This window comes from Hemicordylus capensis, chromosome 4 (assembly GCF_027244095.1).
Source record: "Hemicordylus capensis ecotype Gifberg chromosome 4, rHemCap1.1.pri, whole genome shotgun sequence".
Lineage (NCBI taxonomy): Eukaryota > Metazoa > Chordata > Lepidosauria > Squamata > Cordylidae > Hemicordylus > Hemicordylus capensis.
Genome location: NC_069660.1, coordinates 129,793,483 through 129,807,780, shown reverse-complemented (window position 1 = coordinate 129,807,780; position 14,298 = coordinate 129,793,483). Strand labels below are relative to the sequence as shown.

The 14,298-nt window shown below is 42.4% G+C and overlaps 1 protein-coding gene across 2 annotated transcripts in view; it reads right to left on the bottom strand.

The window, feature by feature from the left end:
* ABCA4 (ATP binding cassette subfamily A member 4) overlaps positions 1–14,298 on the bottom strand; it is a 185,013-nt gene that overhangs the window by 20,424 nt on the left and 150,291 nt on the right. For both annotated transcript variants that reach the window (XM_053248322.1, XM_053248323.1), the window contains exons 34-38: positions 13,450–13,555; positions 13,254–13,328; positions 7,627–7,796; positions 5,667–5,844; positions 591–706 (exon numbers count right to left, since the gene is read on the bottom strand). In XM_053248322.1, coding sequence (XP_053104297.1) covers positions 591–706; positions 5,667–5,844; positions 7,627–7,796; positions 13,254–13,328; positions 13,450–13,555 — 645 coding nt within the window. The remainder of the gene's footprint in view (positions 1–590; positions 707–5,666; positions 5,845–7,626; positions 7,797–13,253; positions 13,329–13,449; positions 13,556–14,298) is intronic.

Genomic DNA, 14,298 nt, shown 5'->3' with positions numbered 1-14,298 from the left:
AATAAAAATCAGATTATTTGGCATACTCTTTCTCAGGGGCAATTGGCACATCATAACTGGATGGCTGAAGAACCAAATGGTGATTGGCAAGTTTGAATGAGTTATTACCGGTCAAATTTCATTTCACTTCATCTCACCCCACCATGCCACAGTGCTTTCCGATGGAGAAAATTCCACACATTCAGCAGCAGCAAGACCTCAAGATCGAATTCACATAAACAGCAGATGAAGTGGTAAAATAGTTCCTGGGTTGTATTGTACCACATCAGATTGCAGATGGGGGGTCATTTGACTGAATGCTTAGCTATTCCATGCACATATACAATTAGCAGATCAAGGGGAAAGCTAGAACTAGAATTCTTTCCCTTTGACATTCAGTTTTCTGTGTGCAGGGAATTCTGTTTTGTGGAGAAACATTCAGTCATGCAATCCTCCGTCTGCAGCGGTACAGTCCATGCAGGCATTCCTGTTTTGCAGCTGCATGCTCTTGTCACAGAAAGCCTGTTCAGAACCTAGGGATCTGCTCAACTCATATCACTGTTCTGAATATGTAGCTCACTGAACTAATGAAATAACTCGATGATACTTACCCATATAGAAGTAGCAATGCAATAAGTGCAGGGAGGTTGCTTGGGGATGTGTATGCTTTCTTTTTGAAACCAATGAATATCACCACTACCAGGCCAGCACTCACAATATAATTCACCTGCCAGAGGAAAAAGAAACAGGAAGAAAAGTCCTGTGAAACACAACTTAACTTAGAACTGTTTTCCCAACTCTGCATCAGCTTTCTCAGTATTTTCCAGGATTCACTATGTATTATGTCCTGCCCTTGGTGAAACTAGAAAGTTAACTAGAAAGAAAAATAAATATCAGTGGTGTGCCGAGGGCGGCAGCAGCCCCTGTCCAGTCTGCTGCCGGTGCCCCCCCCCCCGCCACGCCCCCAGAATCTGACATCAGACACAAGGGCTTGGTGGGGGATGCGAGGCACAGCCCCTGAGCGTGGCGGCCTGGGTTCTTTGAACCCCCCTGTGCAATGGTGGCTCCGCCTCTGATAAATCTATAATTGCAAATTAGCAAGTGTAATGCACACAATTCTCAGATAGAAGGGCAATCATGGAATCCAGTGAATATGAACAGTATTTATCTCATAAATTTAAAACAACCAATTAACAATGAATAAACTAAAGCAAGAAAACACAAATGACTTAGCTACAAACTGCTGCTGGTGACCTGGCACAATATGAGTTAACTGTTGCTAAGTTGAAGAGTAGTTGGTTGGTTTAAGTTCATTCTTTTTCTACTTCCTATGTCTTAACTATTTGTTATCTTTTATTTTTCTCTTCCTTCCCCCTCAAGTTTCTCTTCAGTTCCTTCCTCTACCTGTCACCAACCGACTTTCTCCAAACATGCTATTCTATCCCTCTCCCACCACCAATTCACTCTCTCACATTCTCATTTGTAGAGGAAAACATGACAGGAAGGATTATGAAAATAAGCAAGGCTTTGTTGAGAGATATTTCTTTCTATTCTTCCCTCCTGCCTGCTCTGGAGCCAACCACTCCTAAGATTTTCCTTACTTGTCTTTTGGGCCTGTTCCTTTGTTTTTGTCCCTCTAGTCTAGAACTTCTCTGCTCAGGGGCGTAACTACTATTAGGCAAGGGGAGGTGGCTGCCTGGGGGCCCCCACGCCTCGAGGCCCCTCCCAGAGGCAGGTCACATGACTATATACTGTGAAGTGTGTATCAGCGAGGGGCCCATTTTAAAATTTTGTCTCTGGGCCCACTCCAGCATTGTTACGCCCCTGTCTCTGCTCCTCTAAAAATCCTCCTCCTCAAAGCAAAACCAAACTGCTTTTTTCCAACTTTCCCTGGGGCAGGATGCATTCCCATAGTTCTAATTGACTTTAAATGGCCCAGAGGGAAGACAAATAATTGTTCATGCTCACAGTCCTCAGGCTCTGAAAGATTACAACCTATTCCTACTCTAAGCAAGCCAGCTACCTTTCTTCCACTACCAACATACCTGAAGATGAACCTTGCCTATCTGACAAGCAAGAGGTGCCAAGACCAGCTTCTCTTCCCTCTTTTTCAATACTGGGGAGAATTATTGGGAATAATGTTGGTGAGTCACAAGCCTGCCCACAGTGCACATGTTCCTTACATGGGATCTGCACAATACTCTTTGTATTAGTCACAAGCCTGCCTTTGAGCCAATCAAATCCATATACTTCTGGTTGCTCTCTTTCAAAGTGGCCTTCCTGGCTGCCATCACATTGGCTCAGCAGATCTCCTAACTCAATGCATCATCTGTCAGCAATCACCTCTGTATTTTCACTGCAGACATGGTCATTCTCTGGAGAGCTCCCACTTTCATTCCAAAGATGACGTTATACTTTCACAGCGTACAAGAACTCATTCTTCCATCCACATGCTATGAATTCAGAAGAAAAGAAGCAGCACAAGCTAGATGTCTGCTGTGCCCTCCAATACATAACTTCCTTCAGGAAGATCAACATCTTTTTTGTCTCCTTCCTTCCATTCACAATGGGAGACAAGAGTTTCCAAGGCTATCCTGGGCAGATGGGTTAGGAAACTGCATTTCTTTGGCCTATGAAGCTCAACAGCTGCTAATCCCAGTGGGCATCCTGACTTGCTCCATCAGAGCAGCTGCTTCTTCTGCCATTTCCAGTGCCCCACTGGAGGAAATATGCAGAGAGCAGCAATGTTGGTCACTGTCTCTGTGTTCATCCACCATTACAAATTTGAACTATTTGTATATTTAAACATACTATATTAAATTATGATTCAACATAGCAGAAAAACAGATTGTTCACCTGTAATCTGTGGACACTCATAATCCTGGGTTCTGTGCCTGCACAGGAACTCACGGGTGTATAATCCAGTACCTCAACAGCGCACTGCCCCTCGCATTCAGCACTATGGTTCCTGGACAACTGCCTCAGCACTATGACCATCCAGTGTAATTTTCCAGAGATTACAGGCAAGTCTCTATCTTCACATTTACTGCTGCGTGGAGGATGGGAGGATCTTATGAATGTCGAAGGGTCACTTACTGATCATAAGTTACAGGTGAGCAACCTGTTTATCTGAAGCATGATACATAGGGCATTCATAATCCTGGGTTTTTTGGAAGCTTACCCAGGAGGAGGGAGCAGTAAGCTACTGCAAAACCCTCTTTAAGACTCCTTTCCCAAAATTTGCCTCTGCAGCCACATGAAGGTCAATTGCATAGTGTTTCACAAAATGCAGTCCAGACTTATTAATGTTGCCACCTTACAGATCTCTTCAGTTTGGATCTCTGAGATTTAGCATCTTGACATCTAGCCTGTGCTGCTGATGTTGCAAAGGCCCTGGTAGAGTGAGCCTTAACAGTGCATGGAGGCTCTACTTTTCAATCCTTATATGTTAATGAGATCAGTTCCATTAACCAATGGCATAGGCGTTGCCTTGATACAGGTTGGCCCTTTGACCTGCCCTTATAGGCTACAAAAAGCTGCTTGCTCTTATGGAAACCCTTAGTTCTATCCAAGTAAAATAGGAATGACCTCCACACATCTAATGCATGAAGAGATATTTCCAGAAGTGTGGATGGATTTCTGAAAACTGTAGGCAGAACAATATCCTGATTCAGATGAAAGTCTGACACCACCTTTGGGCGGAATGAAAGATCCATCCACATAAGCACCTTTTCAGGAAAAAAAAATCTTGGATATGGCTTATCAATTCTCAGAGCGGTTAACTCACTAACTCTCCTTGCAGTTGTTATAGCAACTAGAAAGGCAGTCTTCAGTGTGACTAATTTTAAAGTACTGGTTGCCATCGGTTCAAATGGCCTCTCTGTCAAAGTTGAAAAAACTAATGAAAGGCTCACTGTTCAATTGGCTGTCTAGTTGGAGAATACAGATTATTTAAGCCCTTTAGGGACCTTTGCCATCAGGATGAGAGAACACTGTCCTACCATCCCATTCCTTATATTTTTAAGAAATTGCCGTTAAATGAACCTTCAAGGCAACATTTGCTAAACCACTGCTTTTTAAGCCTGTCAAATACAATATAACTTGTCTAATTGTTGCACCTTTTGGAGTAAACTTGACCACTTGCATGAGCCACAAATCTTTCCTACTTACTGGCATAATTTAACCGAGTGGACAGTTTTCTTTCATTTAAAAGTATGCCATCTAGAAGCTGACTCTCTGTGCTGTCACCTTCAGAGTTCTTAGACTGGGATGTAGAATTTGACCCATGTCCTGGGACAGCAGGTCTGGACACTGTGGTAGTCGCCAATATCTGCATGCTGAGTGTCAAAGTCATAGCCGAAACCACAACGGGTGTGGCCACCATGAGGTCAGCAGAACACAAGATGCATTCTGTTGCAGAATTTTAGCCACTACTCTGCCCAGTAGAGGATACGGAGGATACATATGGCCCTGAGCCATTTTTGGAAGGGTGGTATAGAAATTGAATACATACATACATACACACATAGTAGCTTGCTTCCCCAGCAACACTGGAACACATCCCCTTTTGAAATTCTCCTCAGATCTGCTCTTGAGAGAGCATACATACATACATACCCAATACATACATACATACATACATACATACCCAATACATACATCATACATACATCATACATACATACATACATACCCAATACATACATACAATACATACATACACACATAGCAGCTTGCTTCCCCAGCAACATTGGAACACATCCCCTTTTGAAATTCTCCTCAGATCTGCTCTTGAGCAGTATCTTTGGGCACTTTTTGCTGTGTTCTGTTGCGAACAGATCCAACATTGGTGTCTCCCAGCACTTGAACATTTTTGTCAAGTACTTTTGATGAATCTCCCATTCGTGATGCAGTCAGTCAACTGCTGTTCTGATTAAATTGTCTGCTTTAACATTTTCTGTCCCTTTTATGTACAGAGCAATCAGAAAAATTTGATGAACTATGCACCAATTCCACATCTGCATAATGAGGGCACAGAGGGATCGGGAGACTGTATCCCCAATGGCAGTTGTATTGTCTAGTTCTGCTTGTACCACCTTCCCTTGTAGTAATGGTAGAAAGGATTTTAATTCCAGAAACACAGCCAGCAATTCTAGGAAATTTATATGAAACTTCATCTGTTTTCTTCCCCAGCCTCCTAGCATTCTTGCAACCCCCACAGTGTGCTCCTCACTCTGAGAGGGATTAATTGGTTGTGACTCTGGAATTGTAGGAGTTGAAACCTTGAATTGGACCCCCTTTAACAAGTTTCTGTCCAGAGTTCTCCACTGTAGAGTTTAGAACCGAAGCAGGGAAATGTAGGTTCATCTACTGACTGGATATAGGGCCTATAAGTCCCAATAGTCTGAATTTGATGTGCCTGTTGTACTGGCTCTTCCCCAAAGGTCTGAATTAAGGGCTTTAGCAACAGAAATATTTCATTTGGGAACAGTAGTATCTGTGTTTTTAAGGGAGAAAAAAAAATTAAAAATGAAGTACAGATTTAAAGTGAACAGAAATTACCTACCGCTTGTTGTGTCCTTGGTATAAACTATTATGGTAAAGTGTTATAACAATATTTTACTGGATGTTTGATTATGTCCAGCAACATATAGCTGTATCTTCCAACATATCTAAAAGCTACTCACTATATCCCAAAGGAAATTGGTGATCCAGTAAACAGAAAGGCCCACGCCACTGACAAACTGGAGGTGCTTGGCTTTTGTCACTCGTTCTTGGATCAGATAGAGGACAAAACTTGCTGGGATGAAGGACATGGCAAAAATCACACAGATGGAAACCACAGCATCTACTGAAGTTGCCAGTCTGCAATGAGAAAAAAATATAAAGGGATAGGCAATGAGCAAGGACTGAAAGCAACATAGAGCTTCAAAAGATACTTTCTGCACTTCACAATTAAACTAGGACAGGCCCCCTTTTCAGTGGGGGACAATAAGGGCAATTACTCAGGCTTTTATGTGATTGTCTCCATTGCTGCTTCTTTGTATAGTTTATGATATTGTTATGTGTGTATTTTAAATTTTTTAATTAGATCTGTTTTAATATTTTAGCATATTTTAATTGTGTAATTTTTTTATAGTCTTGTTTTAACTTTTTCTATGTGAACTGCCTTGTGATTATTTTAATGAAAGGCGATATATACAATTAACAATAAATAAAATAAAATAAATAAAATAAAAATTGGCATAGGCATCACACACAGTGGAAGTTCCATCAACATGGGTTAATTCTATTTTATTGTTCAAAATGATTATTTTCTTTCAAGGCAGTAATACTAGTCAGTGAAAATGTAACCCCGGGACCAGGATTAATTTCAGTACTTTGTGTTTGCCATACATTCCATCTGCTCTTATGGTTCTGTTGTTTCGCCTGAACACATAATCAACATATAGCCCATTTCCTTCTTCTTTCCTCTCCACCACCAGATAGGTGAATAGCTTGTCTGATAGCATAGGGGAGCGCTACTTTGATGAAACCATCACCCTATTAATAGCAGCAAGGAATACTGGCTCAGTTCATGTTCCTGATAAGCAGCATAGATAACTTTCCCCCTTTTAAAATCCCACTAATTTGATTTTCAACAAGCTGTTCTAGTAAGAACTGATCAGCCTACTTTCCTTTCTCTAGTTTTTTTTCTTTGGTGTGTGTGTGTGTGTCTTATGTTGTGGAAAAACTAAGTAAAAATTATTGCAATAAAAAAAAGAAAATATAAGTTGCAATAAGTGCTAGTACATCAACAATTAGACATTATGTTTTGCTAGTGGAATCAGCTATTCCAACACTCCAAAGAAAAACAAACAGTAATTGGTCACCTCTCCTCCCTGTCCCCTTTGCTTTGAGGTCTGAAATAAAATGGTCAGGCCAGAGAATCTGAGAAAGTTGTTCTCCCCCTGCTAAATATAAGAGAACAGCCATTTAGAAGGTGCCTCTTTGCCCATTTGGCAGGGGTTGAGAACGATCACTTAAAAGGATGATGCAGCTTGGGTTCTTATGGGGTAAAGCTTTCTTTGTATCCTTTGACTCCAACAAAACTGCCTCAAAATGATTGCTGAAGAGTGCTTTCCCCACAAAGGGAACACTAGCCTGGTTGGCTTTAGATTTGGCATCTGACCCCAGTTACATAACCACAAATATGGAAACCATATTGGAAGCCAGAGACCTGGCTTCCAGTGCCAAGGAGCCATTAAACAGGATGTCCAAGGCTAGTGAGCCCTTCTTGAGCTTGTATTTCATATTCTTATCCAGGACATAGTTCTCTAACTGATGCTGTGAAATTGTTTTTCAGACCTTATCCTTTCAAAATTCCATGTGCATCTTCCTTGCTTCCCTGAACTGTTGTTTATTTTTGACTATACCAACAGAGCAGCATTGGGGATTTTTGGAGACCATTTTTGTCTTCTTTTCACCACATGTCTTAAAAGAATAGCAATACACATATTCTCCTCAATAGGAGTCAAGGCAACATGTTTTTTGCACTGCACTTTAAATGAAAATATTATGCCTCCCCCTGCCCTGCCCACCGCCTCCTACCATGGTGGCCAGTTCACCATGGGGAGGTGGGGAAGTATAGCAGTAAATGTTCCTTACACAGTGACTTCAGAGAGCTGCTCCTTAGTGAGGTTCAAAGGATGGTTGATAGCAGTTATCCCATATTTTGCAGGGTCTTTACCTTTCTCCAGATTGGCTCTCAGGATTGCATTGTTGGCTACATTAAGAAAACTGACCATTGCATGCCAGCCTTTATTGTTAAACCATACCTGCAAGAGCAAGAAAGCCCCATTCAGTTAGCTTATTGCAAACAGAATATTTGCCTTGTGTTTATTTCACCAATTAGCTGTATAAGTGGAAATGTGCCTAAATATATGTACCCTTTGCTAGGATAGTTTCAGAAAATGTTCTTATTATATGAGAGCTAAAGACAAATCAGATATATGACTCAAGAATTTTTCACTTTTTGTATCTTTTTGTAATGGTAAATTTAGTGATGATTTATGTCCCTATTCAACATTTTTTCTAATATGAAATGGAACATTGGTACTCACTGTGAAAGTTTCTTCTTGCTGGTGTAACGGAGGTCACCCATTGTGGGTTATTCCCACCCACATGCTCCAGAAGGCAGCAATGAAGGAAACCTTTAAAATTATCCTAGTAGACAGTTCCCTTCAGTTCTATTGAAAAGCTTGAAGCCAATGTAAGCCACAAAACAGGTAGAGCAGAAAAGAAAGCACCACCAACAGCAGGATATAAACGGAAGTAACAAAAATGAAGTCGGAAAACAGAAACAATGCAGAGCTGCGCAATTATTTATTTGCAGATCAGGTTAGTACTAGCAAAAGACTAATAAAACCATGGGTGTCCTCCTTCACACTAGCAAGAAGAAACCTTCACAGTGATGTTCCATTCTCGGCTGGTGTAGGTGATCACCCATTGTGGGATATACCACAGTTCGGATGAGTAGATACAGATGAATGCCTTGAAGATGCAGGTGGGCAATCAGGGGAGAACTTTGTTGAACACCCTGGGTGCTAAGGATAGGCTGAATGGGAGAGCCATGTACTGGAATGCTAATTTTGGTGACAGAAATGTATCAGGTGCCTGCTGTTGGGATGAATAGGAATATGCAGATATGCTTCCAATGGATACTAGGTAATCTTGGCTCTTAGGGCCTCTGAGGTGCACAAAGAGCATGCACCTCAGCGTTTCCATTTGGAATTTCCTTTTTACTACATATTTGTTGATGAACCTTAGGTCCAACACCACTCAAAGGGATTCGTCCTTTGGGGGGATAGTGAACAGGACAGAATATACCCCCATTCCCCTTTGGGCAATTGGAACTACCTCTGTGGCTTCTATTTGTAGGGGTATTAGATTGCCTGAAGTGTTCTGGTTCAGTTCAGTTGGACTGCCTGAGTGTTCCAGTCGGCTGTGAGATTGTAGGGTGGGTAAGAATCTGGGTCTTGGACAATGGTGAAGCTCTATTTGTACCCGGATAGAACTGCTGAGAGAACCTATTGGTCAGAAGTAGACAAATCCCAAGCGAGTCAGAAGTTCATAATACATCCTCCCACCTTGAGTAGTTGGTAGTCAAGACTGCTGTCTGGAAGCCTTGGCCTGGGATGAAAAAGTAGACCTAGCACTTAGCAATAGCACTTACATTTATATACCGCTCTACAGCCGAAGCTCTCTAAGCGGTTTACAATGATTTAGCATATTGCCCCCCAACATTCTGGGTACTCATTTTACCGACCTCGGAAGGATGGAAGGCTGAGTCAACCTTGAGCCCCTGGTCAAGATCGAACTTGTAACCTTCTGGTTACAGGGCGGCAGTTTTACCACTGCGCCACCAGGGGCTCTAGATGGAGATTAGAAGGCCTACCTGCCCTGGCTGTGTGATCTATTCCAACAGGGCTGGTGCCTATGGGGGGTGGTGTTGTCTATCATGAAAGGAAGGGTGAAAAGACCTTTAAGTCTGGGTAAACTTGTGTGGAGCCCTCTTTCCCTCCTTTTTAAGGAAAGAAGGAAGGGCTTTGAGCTTATCCTTAGTTTCTACTAGGATGTCCTTAAGAGCCTCATTCCTAAACAGTTTGAAACCTAGATAAGGAACAGAAGTCAGTTTGGTTTGGGAGGGGTTATCAACTTGCCTGTGCTTCAACCAGATATTTCTTCTGGCCATTATGTTAGCACTCACAGCTCTGGCAGAAAACCTGATGCTGTCAATGATAGTATCAGCTGTAAAAGCTTCAGCTCTTTGGAGCCTCAACAGTTTGCACCTCAGCCTGCTTGGGTCCGAAGAGGGATCATTTAGCAACTCATTGATCCAGAGGATAGATGCTCTGGAAATAAGGGAAGCCATAATGTCTGCCCTAATTGCCAGGGATGTAGACTCAAAAAGGTTGTGGCACCCTTGGCCGAAATAACCCCCCCCCCCCACACACACACTAATATTTTACAATACATGCACAAAGAGCATGCACCCAAGCCCCGCCCCTGCTTCTGACATCAGATGCAGAGGGTGGGGCCAATACCAGAGATGAGGCCTGCCATCCTCTCAACATTTCCAAGTCAGTGGTTCGTGGAAGCACTGACTGAGAACGGCTTTCCCTCCCTGCCTTCAAAGAAGGGAGGGAGGGAGGAAAAGCAGCTCCTGGTCAGCGATTCCACTGGGAAGCACTGAGGGGCTGGCAGGCCCTGCCCCCTGCATCTGAGGTCAGATGCAGGGGGTGGGTCCATTTGGATCCTCTCCCATCCATCCCTGGTCAGTGTTTCATTGAAACACTGGCTGGGGAGAAGAGGGGTTGGGGAGAAGAGAACCAGTCTGCTGGGTGTAGGAGAGGGCAAGGGGGTGCCCTTGCTGTGGGCATCGTGCAGCTCTTTTTGGCACCCATTAACCCTTGGCCAGGGCCATTTTGTCCACTGCCTTAAGTAGACCTTAAGGCCCTGCCTATAGACCTCAGACTAGTAGCCATTGATAGACCTGTACTCCATGAATTTAGCTAAACCCCTCTTAAAGCCATCCAGGCTGTTGGCTGTCACCACACCTTGTGGCTGAGAATTCCATAGGTTAATTATGCATTGTATAAAAAAGTACTTCCTTGTGTCAGTCCTAAATTTCTTGGCAATCAGTTACATGGGATGACTCCTGGTTCTAGTATTATGCAAGAGGGATAAAATTATCTATCAACTTTCTCCACACCATGCATGATTTTATATGTCGCTCCATAGCCGCCTCTTTTCCAGACTTAAAAAGCCCCAGATGCTGTAGCCTTGCCTCATAAGGAAGGTGCTCCAGGCCCCTTATTATTTTGGTTGCCCACTTCTGCACCTTTTCCAGTTCTACAATGTCCTTAAGATACGGTGACCAGAACTGAACACAGTACTCCAAATATGGCCACACCATCATTTTGTATAAGGGCATCATAATATTAGCACTTATTTTTATAGATGATAATGATGAATTTCTCCTATTTTTCTTCCTTTTGAGGGAAGCCTGGTGTGCTTTGTGGTTCTCTTTGATTGAATGTTGCACTATTTGCTTAATCCAATCTTCCCATTGAGAGGGATTGGATAGCCCTGGGATTGGATGGCCCTGGAGAGAGGTTGGGCTGCAATGGTCTTGCCGGTATGGAAGAAGCACTGGGTGGTGAGGACACACTGTGGTTTGGGCCCACCCCCTCCCCCTGGCGGGGGGAAAGCATTGGTCTCACCAGCCTGAAGTCTGCCAGGATCTCCTCCTGTACATCATCTTCCCTGCTCTCCTGTTGTTTGTCTGCATCCCTGTTTCTGCAGGACTCAGAACCTGGGTGTTCTGTTGGTGTAGGCTGCTCCAGGGAAACTGGCTGTGAAGCCAGGAGAAGTGAGCACTTCGTGAGCTGCTGTAATGGCGATAGATGCTGCTGTGTCTGAGAAGGCAGCGGAAGTGGAGCTGAAGGGTCCAAGGAGGGCGCTTGGGTTTGCAGTGGCGATGAACACTCCTCCAGTAATGGTGGGCACTTTGCCTGCTTAGAGACTGAATACTTGTTTTCTCTTTGCCTGCGGGTGACCAACAAGCTTCAGTGGCAAGAGTCACAACTGGAGCCATGGCTAAGGGAGGAGAGCTGGTCTTGTGGTAGCAAGCATGACTTGTCCCCATAGCTAAGCAGGGTCTGCCCTGGATGCATATGAATGGGAGACTTGATGTGTGAGCACTGCAAGATATTCCCCTCAGGGGATGAAGCCACTCTGGGAAGAGAAGGTTTCAAGTTCCCTCCCTGGCTTCTCCAAGATAGGGCTGAGAGAGATTCCTGCCTGCAACCTTGGAGACGCCGCTGCCAGTGTGTGAAGACAATACTGAGCTAGATAGACCAATGGTCTGACTCTGTATATGGCAGTTTCCTATGTTCCTATGTTCCTAGTGCCTTCCTTGGGATCAGGAGAGAAAGGGAGAGCAGCTTGGGCCACGAGTTGCTTGCGGAGCTCCCTCAAGTGTCCCCTGTGGAAGAGGCCTTCAGTTCCTTCACTTTTATTTTTGGTAAGGAAAAGTATTCTTATGTTTGGCCCAAAGACCAAAACATTCATCTTCCTCTGACCAGAAGCCATGAAGTCAGAAGAGCCAGCATAGAGTAGTGGTTAGAGTGCTGGACTAGGACCAGGAAGATCCAAGTTCAAATCCCCAGTCAACCATGATACTCACTAGGTGACAGTCATGTATCTCTCAGCCTAACCTACCTCACAGGGTTGTTGTGAGGATAAAAATAGGCATGTACACTGCTCTGAGCTCCTTGGAGGAAGAGCAAGATATGTGTTAAAAATATAAAAAATAAAAAATAAAAATAAAAAGTGGGGGGGTGGGGGACAGCAGAAAAAATAAAAAACCTGAGCAACAATTTTTTTTATCTGGAGCAAAGGCAAGACAATGAACTGAAGGGAACTGCCTATTAGGGGCCTTTTAAAGCTTTCCTTCATTTGCATAATTCTGCATTCTGGAGCATGTGAGTGGGGATAACCCACAATGGGTGACCTCCTACACCAGCAGAGCATGTGAATGTACTATTGTGAGTGAATGTACTGCATGTGAATGCACTGGTTTTTTGGTTATAATTTTGATTGGCTGGGCTAATAACACAAAATCCCACCCCACCACTGATCTATGTAATTGATGGTTGGAGTTTAGTTGGATTTTCTGTGTAGTTGTTGTTTTTTTAAATTCTTTTTTAAAAATCAGGGTTTCATATACTATGAAATATCTGAAATAGGATATCAACTAATTCCTAAATTTTAATATTCAAATTATACAGAACAGAACTAGGAAGGACACAGAGTTCATTCACTCTGCTTGAAAGAAAGGGCTTTCCACTGTGTTTAGCATAGTATGGTGGAATGCACTTTGATGGTGTGTATAAGATGCAAAGGCCTGCATAGTGCCTTGTAAACCTTTCATCAGTTGTCCACACAGTCTTTACTCATATTTCTTTTCTTACCCTGTCTCACTCACCTTCTCCCTTCCCTTCCTCTCAAACAGCTGTCACTCCTGTTAATATTTCCTTGGGGCTAGTTTTCCCCTCATAGAATTAAAGGCGGTATGATAGAGTCATTGTTGCCTACAGTGTGCCTGCTAATTTTTTTAAATTATGTGATTTGTCTCAAATCACAAGATTTGAAGTTTGGCAAATTTTGTTGTGTTTCAAAATAAAAACATGTTCTTAAAGCTTTTAAGAGTTCTTAAAGATTTAAAATACCTTAATGTTGTCTTCAGTTTCCATGTATTTAAGAAAATTTGACATTTCTTTAGAGATAGCCATTGATGCTTCACCCTAAGTAACAAAAAGCAAGGACTAAAATGCGGTGTCTGTTATTGCTATGCACATGAGGGAAAATAGTTCAGAATTTCTCTAAATCAGAAAAAAGATTGGACAGAAAATAATTGTTGCTTACCCCCGTTATGTTCATCATTTGACCAAGATCTCTCATAAAACTAACAATTTGGTCTCCAGTGACATGAAGGACTGGGAGTTTTCCTCCAATAGAAATCCCTCCATATCTAAACAAAAGAGCACATGACCCCCAACAGGTTATGGAGAACTCTATCACTTTTGAAATGTGAGGAACATATTAAAAGCTCCCTTCTGAATATATGCGCCTCCCAAAGAAAGGAAATAGAACTCCAAATATAGGCATGTAATCAAATTTGAAAGTAAGGTATAAACAAATTTTTTCTCAAGGAACCTCAAAATTAGATAAATTTCTAATATAACAGAGGTGCTAATTTAAAAGAAAGAGCAAAGAACAGTAATCTGTGGGGGAAACACTTCATTAGTAAATACTAAAATACATTAAAGAATAATATTATTTCTTTTATCATATGAAAATATGCCTGTAAGAATTAAACAGCACAGGTTTTCTAGTTTTAGCAAACATAGAACTGTAACAGTTAATCAGGGGGGAAACGATAACGTTCTTAAAATTTAATTTCAAAATTTTATTTTAGCAGACAATGAACAGAAATGCAGAATATAAGAAGTAGTTGCCATGAACATATGGAGAAAAGATACTATGGCAATATATTCTTAAATATATACAATAACCATGCACTTCTTTTACTTCCCCAAATTAATTGAAAATCACATCAGTGTGACTAGGGGGAAATGATACAATTGTGTAAGTAATTGTAAGGGTCATGTAACAAAGACATAGGGCTGGTTCACATTAACATGGCCCAAACACACGAAGAGGGACGCGGATGTGCTGCAAGTGCACCCACCCCTACTTCACTGAAGGATGTCC